The sequence below is a fragment of the Globicephala melas genome, chromosome X (assembly GCF_963455315.2).
Source record: "Globicephala melas chromosome X, mGloMel1.2, whole genome shotgun sequence".
Classification (NCBI taxonomy): Eukaryota; Metazoa; Chordata; class Mammalia; order Artiodactyla; family Delphinidae; genus Globicephala; species Globicephala melas.
The window spans coordinates 75984647-76001179 of NC_083335.1; the positions used below are offsets into that span (position 1 = coordinate 75984647).

Below are 16533 nucleotides of genomic sequence, written 5' to 3' on the forward strand. Positions count from 1 at the left end.
TCAAAACAACCACCACAGGGACCTTATACTATCATTATTTTTACAGGTGAGGAAGCTGAGTTCAAAGGTTATGTATATTGTCCAAATACCATGGAACTGTAATAGGCAAAACCCAGATTCAAACTCTGCTCTATTTAACTCCATAACCAATGATCTTTCCATTATGCCATTCTGGGAGAAAAATTACAATGGTTTTAGATAAAAAATACTATCATAACGACCTGGCTGAGAAAGCTTTAACAGTGGAATGTAAACCTCACGGCACACAACGTCAGATTCTAAAACAAAGTGGGCCACCCGGAAGTTCTTACAGCGGAGGATCAGGGGACAACCCAGGCTAGTGATGGACGACTTCTCCACAGTGGCAATATGATGCAGTGCAATCTACAAAACAGAAAAGAACCAAAATAATTCACAGACATGCACTAGATCTATCACTCTCAGTGTGCCTGACTCTCAGTAACGGTAACAGCATGGCCAGAGATGTGATCACATCTACAGCCTACAACCATCCTTTGTAAGGTAAAACTGGGTTTCTTTTAAACAGAAGTAAATAGTGGTAAAGCAATGAAAAGCAAATTATGATATTATAAAACTTACCTCTCCTTAGGGATATAAGGTTAAGAGATTTACGGGGCAATTGTGGTGAACTGGCTCAGAACAAATGGCTTCTAGCACGCTGTGGTGGAGTTTAAAAATCATAGTAGAATGATTGTCAGAGAGGAAAATAGAACTTCCTTTTGTTCTAACAAATTACTAATTAAAATGATTAATAATTGGTATTGTGCTTTACTGCTCATGAGGTAGTCCATAATCATTAACTATTTAATCCCTGTAACAACACTTTTGACGTATAATCATCCCATTTCAGGAATGAAGAAACCAAAGCTCTGAGAAGTGAACTCTTCATCAGAGGCCACACAGCCAAAAAGTGGCACAAACAGGATTTGAACCATGGCAGTCTAACTTTGTTCAGGGTTATTTCTCTAGAAATTCTAAACTCTAGTCCTGGAATTAGGATTTAACTAGAAATATTACAGGGAAAATTTCTCTTCCACATTTTAGACTCTAGTGACAGTAAAGCAAAGAATGAAATGGGGGAAATTTTTACCTAAGTGACTAAGGGAATGAGTGGAGACTGTAAGACTAAGGACTAAAGGAACTATACATAAGCACCGTACTGCAGTTAATAAAGTTGTTTCCCATGGGAGTACAGGTTAATAATTCAGATGTTTTTAAAAAATGAAGGATTATTAAATTTTTAGTCTCATCATTCCTGCTCATGCTGATGCCAGCAAAAAAGAAATGCATGGAAAGGGAACTGGTACAAGAAACTGTATACAAATAATACAAGTCTCTCTTTATAATTTCAAAAAGCCATGGGATCATGGTTTTACATTTTAGTCTTTGATGTTCTCCTCCTATCTGTGTCTCTGATGTTTCCTACAACTAGAGCCTGAATGTACTCTTTTCATTCTCTGGACTCCCTGTCCTGTGCCTGGAATGGCCTTCCGATCATCATTGTCTTTTCTTTTCTTCCATCTCACACAGTCTATGCCCCAGCCCCCATTTATTTGGAAAATAAATCTCTTCCTGGAAATCTTTCAATCATATTCATCATCTAAGAATGGGTTAGATGTAGGGACTATTCACATATTCTGAGAAGGAATTTTCCGTCTTAATTTCTGTCTTAACTATTCTGTCAAACTCAATTCCTGTTATGGCAGTTTTGAAGGGTCATAAAAACTACTGATAATGTAACAGGAATTAATGTATCAAATTTCAAGAAAATCAAAGCCCTGTTGATCAATATGGGAGACCTGTGTTTGGGTAGTAAAACAGTGATCATCAAGATCAGATGCCAGGCAAAAACTGGTGAATTGGAAAGAGGCAGAAAGTGAAGCAGACTAAGGATGGAAGGAGCTTCATTAATAGTACTAATTGGGTAAATATGCCTCCCTTGACATATAGAAATAATTAACATAAGTTCTTCCTTCCTGATCTAGTCCATTAGGTTTGAAATAATATCCAGTAGAAACAAATCTGGAGACATGTGCTGTCTGTAAATGCAGGTAGAAAGGGGAAAGTCTCATGGTACAGTACTAAAGAACTGGTTCCCAAACTGTTAGAAATGGAAGAGTCCTTACTAATTATATAATCTAACAACCTCATTTTACATATGAGGAAACTGAAGCCCAGAGAGCAAGAGTAACTTACCCAAGGTCATATAGCCAGTTAGTGCACGACTGAGTCTAGCTAGAATGAACTCTCCTGATTCCTCTTTTCTCATTCCTTTCATCATACCAAAGTGAATAAGATACAATGTCATATGGGGAAAGCTCATGGTGTTTTTAAAAAGGAAGTTTTAAAATACTTCTTTCAAATGTATATTCTGTTTAATTCATTTTATACTTATATAATCGTATCTATCATGTGCCAAACACTGTTTTAAGCATTTACAACATTAACTTTTTTATTCCATAGCCAGGTATTATTTCCTCTATTTTATAGATGAGGGAAGTGAGCCTCAGATAAGTTAAATAACTTGCCCAAGGTTACAAAGGTAGTAAATGTTGAAGCTGGGATTTCACCTGGAGCAGACTGGCTCTAGAGTCTATGATCTTAATCACTATGTTATGCCATATACCAGAAACATGTTTTACTTGTTACAGAGGACTAAGAATAAGTCTGGCTAATGATTAAGATTAAACGGTCCTACTTTAGGATGAGGTAGGCATAAAGTAACATTAGCGGTGCTAAACTAATTAGACAACATTGTTTAAAGGTATAACAAAACATACACACACACACACACACACACACACACCACCCTGTCTTAGGTCAGAGTGTTGGTCTAAATTATTGATACCCAAAATGTAGTCCATGAGCCACCAGCATCACCTGAGAGCACTTTAGAAATTTAAAATCTGAGGCCTGAGATTCTGTATTTTTAACAAGCTCCCAGGTGATACACATGTTCTTGGTTTTTGGACCACATTTTATGGGTAGCAAGGCTTTAAATTACTTCGGGATGCTTACCAAGTAAACTCAGAAAATGAGCAGAGACTACTTTGCCTAAAAATATTGAGGAAAAGTCCCATGTAGCTTAAGATGACTATAGTCAACAACTTGAGGGACGAGAAATCATATGATTCAATCTCTGAAAAGACCTCCCCCCAGAATAGATTCTTTGAAGAAAAGGTTTTACAGCAATTTAACCGTTAACTGAAATTTAACCATTTTAGAAAGCATGTATACACAACTCTTCCAGACCCTTTGATATTTCTTCTCATGAACATACCCATGTCTCTTTTCGGGCTGCACCAGAAGTCTCCACATAGATCAGGTGGGTTGCAGTAAGATATAGACTCCCATTAGCTGGTTTCTTACTTATATAATGATCCAGTAATTTCACATTTTCTACCTGTTATATGAGGGGGGAGAAAAACACTGATTAAGTTATCAACTCACTACCTGTGATTAAAGTGGTGTAATTCAAAGCAAGATAAATGCTGTTAATTTGCTATAAAACTTCTTTGAGGCTTTCTAGGTCCTGTCAAGGTGGCAAACTGGTATGATCTGTGTTTCCTTTTCCTAAATCAGCCCTGAAGAAACTATAAAAGTGAGAGGGAAACGTGGATTCTAAGAAGGATTAAAATTCTAGATGATGTTACTATGATGGGGTAGAAGTGTGTGGAAGATAAATAGGACATAAGAGCCTGCTGAGGTACTAATCTTGTTAGAGGGAAGTGGCAGTTACTGTATGTGGAAAAATCAATAGGTGTAAATAACGTGAGATTAGATCTTAAGTTAAAGGGCAAGAAAGTAGAGTATATAATTTTCTAAAAAGCAGGAGAAAACTTGATCTATCCAGTGGAAAGTAGGAATGAAAAAAAAAAGAAGCAAACAAACAAACAAACAAAAAACCAAAAAGAGTACCATAAATGGAAAGCATAAAATTAAATGCCAGAAATAAGTCCCAATATAAGAGAAATAAAAAATGTACACAAATTAAACTTACCAGTTAAAAGACAGACTTACAGACTGAATTAAAACAAATACTCAACAATATTCAGTCTAGAAGATTATACCTAAAATAGAGATGTAAATAAGTTGAAAATAAAAAGATAGAAAAGATATACTAGACAAATGTGAACAAAGCTTGAGTAGATTTAATATCTGACAAAATAGAATCAAGAGACAAAGAACAACAGGACAAGAAAATATATTTATCATAAATATATACGCATCTTATAAGAAGTTTCAAAATACATCTGGCTTGATGTACTTGCTTGTAGCAGAACTGCAGAGAGAAAAGAAACACTTGGATACTTTAACACTTTAGTTAGGAATTGATAGATCAAGCATACAAAAATAAAAAACAAAAATGAATAGAGATATAGTATACTTGCACAGTACAACTACAAAGTTCAAGCTATTAGATATACAGAGAACACTATATCCAACAAATGAAGAACATAAAGTCATTCAAGACAACTAATAGAACATTTCTAAAAAGACATCATGATAATGGCTGTAAAGGAAGCCTCAATAAATTCTAAAGATTCAATATCATACAGTCTACATTCTCCAACCATGACACAATGACATTAGAAATTAATAACAAAAAAATAGGCAAAGTTAGCATATGTTTTGAAACAAAATAGCATATTATTAAATTAACCTTGGGTTAAAAGGAAATCATAAATAAAATTAATAAATATTTAGAAGTGAATAATAATAAAAACACAACAAATGAAAATTTGTGGGGCACAGCTAAAGCAGAACTAAGAAGAAATTTATACCTTTAAGTACACTTATCATTAAAGAAGAAACGTTGATAAACTAGTAAAGCATTCAATGCAATGAAGAAAGCAAAAGAACAGAGAAACAAGGAATACAATGGACAGAAATTAAAAAGCAGAGAATTGCCCCCCCCCACATACACACACACACCAAAAAAAAAAAACAACAACAGAAAAGATGAACAAAACTAGAATTTACTTATTTAAAAAGGTTAATAGATCTTTTTAAATTAATTTTTATTGGAATATGGTTGCTTTACAATGTTGTGTTAGCCTCCACTGCACAACAAAATGAATCAGCCATATACATACAGATATCCTCTCCCTTTTGGACTTCCCTCCCATTTAGGTAGAGTTCCCTGTGCTATAGATTATGTTCCCAAGAGTTGTCTATTTTATACATAGTATCAATAATGTATATGTGTCAATCCCAGTCTCCCAATTCCTCCTACTGCACACCTTTCCCCATTGGGATCCATACATTTGTTCTCTACGTCTGTGTCTCTATTTCTGCTTTGCAAATAAGATCATCTATACCATTTTTCTAGATTCCACATATATGCATTATTATATGATATTTGCTTTTCTCTTTCTGACTTAACTCACTCTGTATTACACTCTCTAGGTCCATCCACGTCTCTACAAATGACCCAATTTCATTCCTAAAGGTTAATACATCTTTGATAAGACTGATCAGGAAAAAAAGGGAAAAGAGGCAAATACACAAGCTACAGAATGAAAAAGGGAAGACAATGTAACAAATTTCTTTAAATGAGAGTATTATGAACAATATGCTAATAAATTGAAAAACCTACGTGAAGTGAAAAAATTCCAAGGAAAATACCTCAGTATGACTTATTAGTGAATTCTACCAAATTTCCAAGAAACAAACTACCTTATCCAATTGATTCCAGTTATTAGAAAAAGAATGACAGTCTATTTTATGTATGAGGCTAGCATAATCTTGATTCTAAAACCAAACAGACAGCTATAAGAAATGAAAATTTATACCCATTTCACTTAAGAAATGTAGATGCAAAAAAATCCAAATAAAAATTATTTAGTGAATCAACAGTATATTTTTAAAAATACATTTGATCAAGTAAATTTAACTCAAGCAAGCAAAGATAGTTCAACATTGGAAAACTTCAATGGAAAACATCACATTAACAGATTAAAAGAGAAAAATCAAATGTTTTATCTCAATTAATAGAGAAAAATACTTTTGAGTTCACTTCTATTCACTTCTTAGTGAATTAGGAACTGAAGTAAACATCCTTAACTTGGTAAAGATTATACATCAAGAGCCTACAAAGAATGTCATGTGTAATGGAGAAACTAAATGCATTAATTTAAAATCACAAAAATGACAAACTGGACCCATTTATCACTGCTACTCTTTTAGATATCCTAACCAATACAATAAGAAAAAAGAGGGGGGAAATTAAGACATGAAAGGATTGGAACTGAAGTGCTATATCTGGCACAACTTACTGGGAAGATAATTTTCCCAATAAAAAGATAACAGAAGATCTTCTACCAAGAAAAAAACAAAAGAATCAACAAACTATTAGAACTTAAATCAGAGGAATTCAGCAAGGTTGCAAGATAAAATATCAACCTACAAAAATCAAGTGTTTCTCTAAACCAGCAAAACCATTAAGAAAATACCATTCACAGTGGCAACAAAAACCATGATGAATCCAGGAATTAGCTTAACCAAGCATATATGAGACTTTTACAGAGAAAACTTTAAAACTCTAATAAGAAAACTAAAGACAACTTAAAGAAATGAAGAGACATTCATGCTCTTGGATGGGACAACTTAATTTTGTAAAGTTGGCAATTATCCCACAAATTAATCTATACATTTAATGCAACTACAATTAAATTTCAAAGAGGATTTTCCACAAATGAATTCTAAATTTAAGTAGAAGACTATATCCATAAGTACCTAAATAAATCTTAAAAGAGAACAGTGAAGAAGGGAAGACTTGCTCTGCTAGATACTAAGATATACCCAAAGCCATGGGGTTAAAAAAAAAAAAAAAGCTTGAAGTCCTAGTGCAACAACAGACAAATAGACCACTGATAAAGGACCATAGCTCAAAGGCAGACTCGTGTATGAATGGGTACTTTATACAGGATAAATGTGGTACTACAAATTATGAAAAAAGGGTAAGAGTACTTATTAAATGTGTTGGGGAAACTGTATGAATACATGGAGGAAAATAAAACTACATCCTTGAAACACTATATACAAAAGTGGAATCTAGATATATCTATATGTAAGAAGTAAAACTATAAAATTACTAGAAAAAATGCAAAACACCCTAGGTCTAGAGACAGGAAACTACTTCAAAACTTAATAACAGGGCTTCCCTGGTGGTGCAGTGGTTGAGAGTCCACCTGCCAATGCAGGGGACATGGGTTCATGCCCCGGTCCAGGAAGATCCCACATGCCATGGAGTGGCTAGGCCTGTGAGCCATGGCTGCTAAGCCTGCACGTCCGGAGCCTGTGCTCCACAACAGGAGAGGCCACAACAGTGAGAGGCCCGCATACCGCAAAAAAAAAAAAAAAAAAACCTTAATAATGGAATAGAAGAAAATATATAAAATGTCTGAAATTAACAAGAGATTATTAGGGAGGAACCAAGATGGTGGAGTAGTAGGACGTGCTCGTACTCCCTCTTGTGAGAACATCAGAATCACAACTAGCTACTGGACAATCATCGACAAGAAGACACTGGAACTCACCAAAAAAGATAGCCCACACCCAAAGACAAAGGAGAAGCCACAATGAGACTGTAGGAGGAGCACAATCACAGTAAAGTCAAATCCCATAACTGGTGGGTGGGTGACTCACAGACTGGAGAACACTTATACCACAGAATTCCACCCACTGGAGTGAAGGTTCTGAGCCCCACGTCAGGCTTCCCAACCTGGAGGTCCGGCAACAGAGGAGGAATTCCTAGAGAATCAGACTTTGAAGTCCAGTGGGATTTGAGTTCAGGACTTGGACAGAACTGGGAGAAACAGAGACTCCACCCTTGGAGGACACACAAAAAGTAGTATGTACATCGGGACCCAGGGGAAGGAGCAGTGACCCCAGGGGAGACTGAAACAGACCTACGTGCTAGTGTTGGAGGGTCTCCTGCAGAGGCAGGGCATGGCTGTGTATCACCATGGGAACAAGGACACTGGCAGCAGAAGTTCTGGGAAGTACTCCTTGGTGTGAGCCTTCCCAGAGTCCGCCATTAGCCCCACCAAAGAGCCAGGGTAGGCTCCAGTGTTGGATTGCCTCAGGCCAAAGGACCAAGAGGGAAGGAACCCAGTCTCACACATTAGCAGTCAACCGGATTAAAGTTTTACTGAGCTCTGCCCACCAGAGCAACAGTCAGCTCTACACACCACCAGTCCCTCCCATCTAGAAACTTGCACAAGCTTCTTAGATAGCCTCATCCACCAGAGGGAAGACAGCAGATGAAAGAAGAACTACAATCCTGCAGCCTGTGGAACAAAAACCACACTCACAGAAAGATAGAAAACATGAAAAGACAGATAGCTACGTACCAGATGAAGGGACAAGATAAAACCCCAGAAAAACAACTAAATGAAGTGAAGATAGGAAACCTTCCAGAAAAAGAATTCAGAATAATGACGGTGAAGATGATCAGATGAAAGAAATGTTTAACAAAGACCTAGAAGAATTAAAGAACAAACAAACAGAGATGAACAATACAATAACTAAAATGAAAGCTACACTAGAAGGAATCAATAGCAGAAAAACCGAGGCAGAAAAACGGATAAGTGACCTGGAAGACAGAATGGTGGAATTCACTGCTGTGGAACAGAAAAAAGAAAAAAGAATGTAAAGAAATGAAGACAGCCTAAGAGACCTCTGGGAAAACATTAAATGCAACAACATTCACATTATAGGGGTGCCAGAAGGAGAAGAGAGAGAGAAAGGACCGGAGAAAATATTTGGAAGAGATTATAGTCAAAAAGTTCCCTAACTTGGGAAAGGAAATAGCCACCCAAGTCCAGGAAGTGCAGAGAGTCCCATACAGGACAAACACAAGGAGAAACACAAGGAGACACATACTAATCAAATTGGCAAAAATTAAAGACAAAGAATAATTATTGAAAGCAGCAAAGGAAAAACAACAAATAACATATAAGGGAACTCCCATAAGGTTAACAGCTGATGTCTCAGCAGAAACTCTACAAGTCAGAAGGGAGTTGCATGATGTACTTAAAGTGATGAAAGGGAAGAACCTACAAGCAATATTACTCAACCCAGCAAGGATCTCATTCTGATTTGATGGAGAAATCAAAAGCTTTATTACAGACAGACAAAAGTTAAGAGAATTCAGCACCAGCAAACCAGCTCTGCAACAAATGCTTACAGGAACGTCTCTAAGTAGGAAACACAAGAAAAGAAAAGGACCTACAAAAACAAACACAAAGCAATTAAGAAAATGGTCATAGGAACATACATATTGATAATTACCTTAAATATGAATGGATTAAATGCTCCAACCAAAAGACACAGGCTTGCTGAATGGATACAAAAACAAGACCCATCAATATGCTGTCTAAAATAGACCCACTTCATATCTAGGGACACATACAGACTGTAAGTGAGGGAGTGGAAAAAGATATTCCATGAAAACTGAAACCAAAAGAAAGCTGGAGTAGCAATACTCATATCAGATAAAATAGACTTTAAAATAAAGAATGTTACAAGAGACAAGGAAGGACACTACATAATGATCAAGGGATCAATCCAAGAAGAAGATATAACAATTATAAATATATATGCACACAACATAGGGGCACATCAATACATAAGGCAATTCCTAAAAGCTATAAAAGAGGAAATCGACAATAACACATAAATAGTGGGAGACTATAAAACCTCACTTACACCAGTAGACAGATCATCGAAAATTAAAATAAAGAATGGAAAAGAAGCTTTAAATGACACAATAGACCAGATACATTTAATTGATATTTATAGGACATTACATGCAAAAACAGCAGATTACACTTTCTTCTCAAATGCACAAAGAACTTTCTCCAGGATAGATCATATCATGGGAAATAAATCAAGCCACAGTAAATTTCAGAGTATTGAAATCATATCAAGTATCTTTTCTTTTTTTTTTTTTTCAGTTTAAGAGAACACTTTTTTTTTAACATTTTTATTGGGGTATAATTGCTTTACAATGGTGTGTTAGTTTCTGCTTTATAACAAAGTGAATCAGTTATACACATACATATGTTCCCATATCTCTTCCCTCTTGCGTCCCTACCTCCCACCCTCCCTATCCCACTAATCCAGGCAGTCACAAAGCACCAAGCTGATCTCCCTGTGCTATGCGGCTGCTTCCCACCTTACGATACCTTCCCACCTTAAGATACCTTAAGCTATCTACCTTACGTTTGGTAGTGTATATAAGTCCATGCCTCTCTCGTGCATTGTCACAGCTCACCCTTCCCCCTCCCCATTTCCTCAAGTCCGTTCTCTAGTAGGTCTGTGTCTTTATTCTTGTCTTACCCCTAGGTTCTTCATGACATTTGTTTTTCTTAAATTCCATATATATGTGTTAGCATACGGTATTTGTCTTTCTCTTTCTGACTTACTTCACTCTGTATGACAGACTCTAGGTCTATCCACCTCATTACAAATAGCTCAATTTCGTTTCTTTTTATAGCTGAGCATTATTCTATTGTATATATGTGCCACATCTTCTTTATCCATTCATATGTTGATGGACATTTAGGTTGCTTCCATGTCCTGGCTATTGTAAATGGAGCTGCAGTGAACATTGTGGTACATGGCTCTTTCTGAATTACGGTTTTCTCAGGGTATATGACCAGTAGTGGGATTGCTGGGTCATATGGTAGTTCTATTTGTAGTTTTTTAAGGAACCTCCATACTGTTCTCCATAGTGGCTGTAACAATTCACATTCCCACCAACAGTGCAAGAGTGTTCCCTTTTCTCCACAACCTGTCCAGCATTTATTGTTTCTAGACTTTTTGATGATGGCCATTCTGACTGGTGTGAGATGATATCTCATTGTAGTTTTGATTTGCATTTCTCTAATGATTAATGATGTTGAGCATTCTTTCATGTGTTTGTTGGCAATCTGTATATCGTCTTTGGAGAAATGTCTATTTAGGTCTTCTGCCTATTTTTGGATTGGGTTGTTTGTTTTTTTTGATATTGAGCTGCATGAGCTGCTTGTAAATTTTGGAGATTAATCCTTTGTCAGTTGCTTCATTTGCAAATATTTTCTCCCATAACTGAGGGTTGTCTTTTGCTCTTGTTTATGGTTTCCTTTGCTGTGCAAAAGCTTTTAAGATTCACTAGGTCCCATCTGTTTATTCTTGTTTTTATTTCCATTTCACTAGGAGGCGGGTCAAAAAGGATCTTGCTGTGATTTATGTCATAGAGTGTTCTGCCTATGTTTTCCTCTAAGAGTTTGATAGTTCCTGGCCTTACATTTAGGGTTTTAATCCATTTTGAGTTTATTTTTGTTTATGGTGTTAGGGAGTGATCTAATCTCATCCTTTTACATGTAGCTGTCCAGTTTTCCCAGCACCACTTATTGAAGAGGCTGTCCTTTCTCCACTGTACATTCCTGCCACCTTTATCAAAGATAAGGGGACCATATATGCCTCGGTTTATCTCTGGGCTTTCTATCCTGTTCCATTGATCTATCTTTCTGTTTTTGTGCCAGTACCATACTGTCTTGATTACTGTAGCTTTGTAGTATAGTCTGAAGTCAGGGAGCCTGATTCCTCCAGCTCCATTTTTCGTTCTCAAGATTGCTTTGGCTATTCGGGGTCTTTTGTGTTTCCATACAAGTTGTAAAACTTTTTCTTCTAGTTCTGTGAAAAATGCCAGTGGTAGTTTGATAGGGATTGCATTGAATCTGTAGATTGCTTTGGGTAGTAGAATCATTTTCACAATGTTGATTCTTCCAATCCAAGAACATGGTATATCTCTGCATCTATTTGGATGATCTTTAATTTCTTTCATCAGTGTTATAATGTTCTGCATATAGCTCTTTTGTGTCCATAGGTACGTTTATACCTAGATATTTTATTCCTTTTGTTGCAGTGGTAAATGGGAGTGTTTTCTTGATTTCACTTTCAGATTTTTCATCATTAGTGTATAGGAAAGCCAGAGATTTCTGTGCATTAATTTTGTATCCTGCAACATTACCAGATTCATTGATTAGCTCTAGTACTTTTCTGGTAGCATCTTTAGGATTCTCTATGTATAGCATCATGTCCTCTGCAAACAGTGACAACTTTATTTCTTATTTTCCGATTTGGATTCCTTTTATTTCCTTTTCTTCTCTGATTGCTGTGGCTAAAACTTCCAAAACTATAGTGAATAAGAGTGGAGAGAATGGGCAACCGTGTCTTGTTCCTGATCTTAGTGGAAATGCTTTCAGTTTTTCACCATTGAGGATGATGTTGGCTTTGGGTTTGTCATATATGGTCTTTATTATGTTGAGGCAAGTTCCCTCTATGCCTACTTTCTGCAGGGTTTTTATCACAAAGAGGTGTTGAATTTCGTCAAAAGCTTTCTCTGCATCTATTGAGATGATCATATGGTTTTTCTCCTTCAATTTATTAATATGGTTTATCACATGGACTGATTTGTGTATATTGAAGAAACCTTTTATTCCTGGAATAAACCCCACTTGATCATGGTGTATGATCCTTTTAATGTGCTGTTGGTTTCTGTTTGCTAGTATTTTGTTGAGGATTTTTGTATCTATGTTCACCAGTGATATTGTCCTGTAGTTTTCTTTCTTAGTGACATCCTTGTCTGGTTTATGTATCAAGGTGATGGAGGCCTCGTAGAATTAATCTGGGAGTGTTCCTCCGTCTGCTATATTTTGGAAGAGTTTGAAAGGATAGGTGTTAGCTCTCCTCTAAATATTTGACAGAATTCTCCTGTGAAGCCATCTGGTCCTGGGCTTTTGTGTGTTGGAGGATTTTTAATCACAGTTTCAATTTCAGTGCTTGTCATTGGTCTGTTCATATTTCTATTTCTTCCTGATTCAGTATTAGCAGGTTGTGCATTTGTAAGAAGTTGTCCATTTCTTCCAGGTTGTCCATTTTATTGGCATAGAGTTGCTTGTAGTAATCTCTCACGATCTTCTGTATATCTGCATTGTCAATTGTTACTTCTCCTTTTTCATTCCTAATTCTATTGATTTGAGACTTCTCCCTTTTTTTCCTGATGAGTCTGGCTAATGGTTTATCTATTTTGTTTATCTTCTCAAAGAACCACGTTTTAGTTTTATTGATCTTTGCTATCGTTTCCTTCATTTCTTTTTCATTTTTTATTGATACGATTTTTATGATTTTTTTCCATCTGCTAACTTTGGGGTATTTTTGTTCTTCTCTCTCTAACTGCTTAGCTGCAAGGTTAGGTTGTTTATTCAAGATGTTTCCTGTTTCTTCAGGTGGTCTTGTATTGCTATAAACTACCCTCTTAGAACTGTATTTGCTGCATCCCATAGGTTTTGGGTCATCGTGTCTCCATTGTCATTTGTTTCTAGGTATTTTTTGATTTCCTCTTTGATTTGTTCCATGATCACTTCGTTATTAAGTAGTGTATTGTTTAGGCTCCATGTGTTTGTATTTTGTACAGATCTTTTCCTGTAATTGATATCTAGTCTCATAGCGCTGTGGTCAGAAAAGATACTTGATACAATTTCAATTTTCTTAAATATACCAAGCATTGATTTGTGACCCAAGATATGATCTATCCTGGAGAAAGTTCCATGAGCACTTGAGAAAAACGTGTATTCTGTTGTTTTTGGATGGAGTGTCCTATAAATATCAATTAAGTCCATCTTGTTTAATGTATCATTTAAAGTTTTTGTTTCCTTATTTATTTTCATTTTGGATGATCTGTCCATTGGTGAAAGTGAGGTGTTAAAGTCCCCTACTATGAACGTGTTACTGTCGATTTCCCCTTTTATGGCTGTTAGTATTTGCCTTATGTATTGAGGTGCTCCTATGTTGGGTGCATAAATATTTACAATTGTTATATCTTCTTCTTGGATCGATCCCTTGATCATTATGTAGTGTCCTTCTTTGTCTCTTTTAATAGTCCTTATTTTAAAGTCTACTTTGTCTGATATGAGTATTGCTACTACAGCTTTCTTTTGGTTTCCATTTGCATGGACTATCTTTTTCCATCCCCTTACTTTCAGTCTGTATGTGTCTCTAGGTCTGAAGTGGGTCTCTTGTAGACAACATATACATGGGTCTTGTTTTTGTATCCATTCAGCCAATCTGTGTCTTTTGCAGGGAGCATTTAATCTATTTACATTTAAGGTAATTATCGATACGTATGTCCCTATTCCCATTTTGTACATTGTTTTGGGTTCATTATTGTAGGTCTTTTCCTTCTCTTGTGTTTCTTGCCTAGAGAAGTTCCTTTAGCATTTGTTGTAAAGCTGGTTTGGTGATACTGAACTCTCTCTGCTTTTGCTTGCCTGTAAAGGTTTTAATTTCTCCATCAAATCTGAATGAGATCGTTGCTGGTAGAGTAATCTTGGTTGCAGGTTTTTCTCCTTCATCACTTTAAATATGTTCTGCCACTCCCTTCCGGCTTGCAGAGTTTCTACTGAAAGATCAGCTGTTAACCTTATGTGGATTCCCTTGTGTGTTATTTGTTGTTTTTCCCTTGCTGCTTTTAATATGCTTTATTTGTATTTAATTTTTGACAGGTTGATTTATATGTGTCTTGGTGTATTTCTCCTTGGATTTATCCTGTATGGGATTCTCTGTGCATCCTGGACTTCATTTACTATTTTCTTTCCTATATTAGGGAAGTTTTCAACTATAATATCTTCAAATATTTTCTCAGTCACTTTCTTTTTCTCTTCTTTTTCTGGAACCCCTATACTTTGAATGTTGTTGCGTTTAATGTTGCCCCAGAGGTCTCTGAGACTGTCCTCAGTTCTCTTCATTCCTTTCTCTTTATTCTGCTCTGCAGTAGTTATTTCCACTATTGTATCTTCCAGGACACTTATCCGTTCTTTTCCCTCAGTTATTCTGCTATTGATCCCATCTAGAGTATTTTTCATTTCATTTATTGTGTTGTTCATCGTTGTTTGTTTCATCTTTAGTTCTTCTAGGTCCTTGTTAAATGTTTCTTGCATTTTCTCTATTCTATTTCCAAGATTTTGGATCACTTTTACTATCCTTATTCTGAATTCTTTTTCAGGTAGACTGACTATTACCTCTTCATTTGTTAGGTCTGGTTGGTTTTTATCTTGCTCCTTCATCTGTGGTGTGTTTTTCTGTCTTCTCAGTTTGTTTATCTTACTGTGTTTGGTGTCTCCTTTTTGCAGGCTGCAGGTTCTTAGTTCTCGTTGATTTTGGTGTCTGTCCCCAGTGGCTAAGGTTGGTTCAGTGGATTGTGTCAGCTTTCTGGTGGTGGGGACTAGTGCCTGTGTTATGCTGGATGAGGGTGGATCTTGTCTCTCTGGTGGGCAGGTCCAGGTCTGGTGGTGTGTTTTCGGGTGTCTGTGGACTTATTACTATTTTAGGCAGCCTCTCTGCAAATGGATGGGGTTGTGTTCCTGTTTTGCTAGTTGTTTGGCATAGGGTGTCCAGCACTGTACATTGCTGGTCATTGATTGAAGATGGGTGCTGGCATTGAAATCGAGATCTCTGGGATATTTTTGCCATTTGATATTATGTGGAGCTGGGAGGTCTCTTGTTGACCAGAGTCCTGAAGTTGGCTCTCCCACCTCAGAGGCACAGCACTGACTCTTGGCTGCAGCACCAAGAGCCTTTCATCCACACGGCTCAGACTAGAAGTGAGAAAAAGTAGAGAGAAAGAATTACTAGAAGTAGGAAGAAAGAACGAAAGAAAGAAAGGAGGAAAGGAAGGAAAGAAGGAAGAAGAAAAGAAGGAAAGAATGAAAGAAGGCAGGGATGGAGGGAGGGAAGCTGGGAGGAAGGAAGGATGGAAGGAAGGAGGGAGGGAAGGAAAAAAGAAAGAAAGAAAGAAGATAAAGTAAAATATAATAAAGTTAGTAAATTAAAAATAATTATTAAGAAAATAAATTTTAAAAAAACGGACAAATAGAACCTTAGGACAAATGGTGGAAGCAAAGCTATACAGAAAAAATCTGATACAGAAGAATACACATACACTCTTACAAAAAGAGGAAAAGGGGAAAGAATCATAAATCTTGCTCATGTATTCCACAGATGCAGGGTATATCAAGTTGATTGTGGAGCTTTATTCTGCTTCTGAGGCTGCTGGGAGAGATTTCCCTTTCTCTTCTTTGTTCTCACAGCTTCCAGGTGTTTGGATTTGGTCCTGCCTCTTCGTGTAGGTCACCAGAGGGCGTCTGTTTTTCACTCAAACAGGACGGGGTTAAAGGAGCCGCTGATTCGGGGACTCTGGCTCACTCAGACCTGGGGAAGGGACAGGCATGGAGTGCGTAGAAGGCCTGCGGTGGCAGAGGCCAGTGTGACATTGCACCAGCCTGAGGCTCGCCATGCATTCTCCCAGGGAAGTTGTCCCTGGATACCCGGATCCTGGCAGTGGTGGGCTGCACAGGCTCCCCAGAAGAGGGGTGTGAATAGTGACCTGTGCTCACACGCAGGCTTCTTGGTGGCGGCAGCAGCAGCCTTAGCGTCTCATGCCCATCTCTGGGGTCCGTGCTT

The 16533-nt window shown here is 37.0% G+C and overlaps 1 protein-coding gene across 1 annotated transcript in view; it reads right to left on the minus strand.

Annotated features, from left to right (window-relative positions):
• The window catches only part of MTMR8 (myotubularin related protein 8), a 275747-nt gene that overhangs the window by 176167 nt on the left and 83047 nt on the right, over positions 1–16533 (minus strand). Inside the window, exons 2-3 of the mRNA XM_060292870.1 lie at positions 3302–3424; positions 222–384 (exon numbers count right to left, since the gene is read on the minus strand). Coding sequence (XP_060148853.1) covers positions 222–384; positions 3302–3424 — 286 coding nt within the window. The remainder of the gene's footprint in view (positions 1–221; positions 385–3301; positions 3425–16533) is intronic.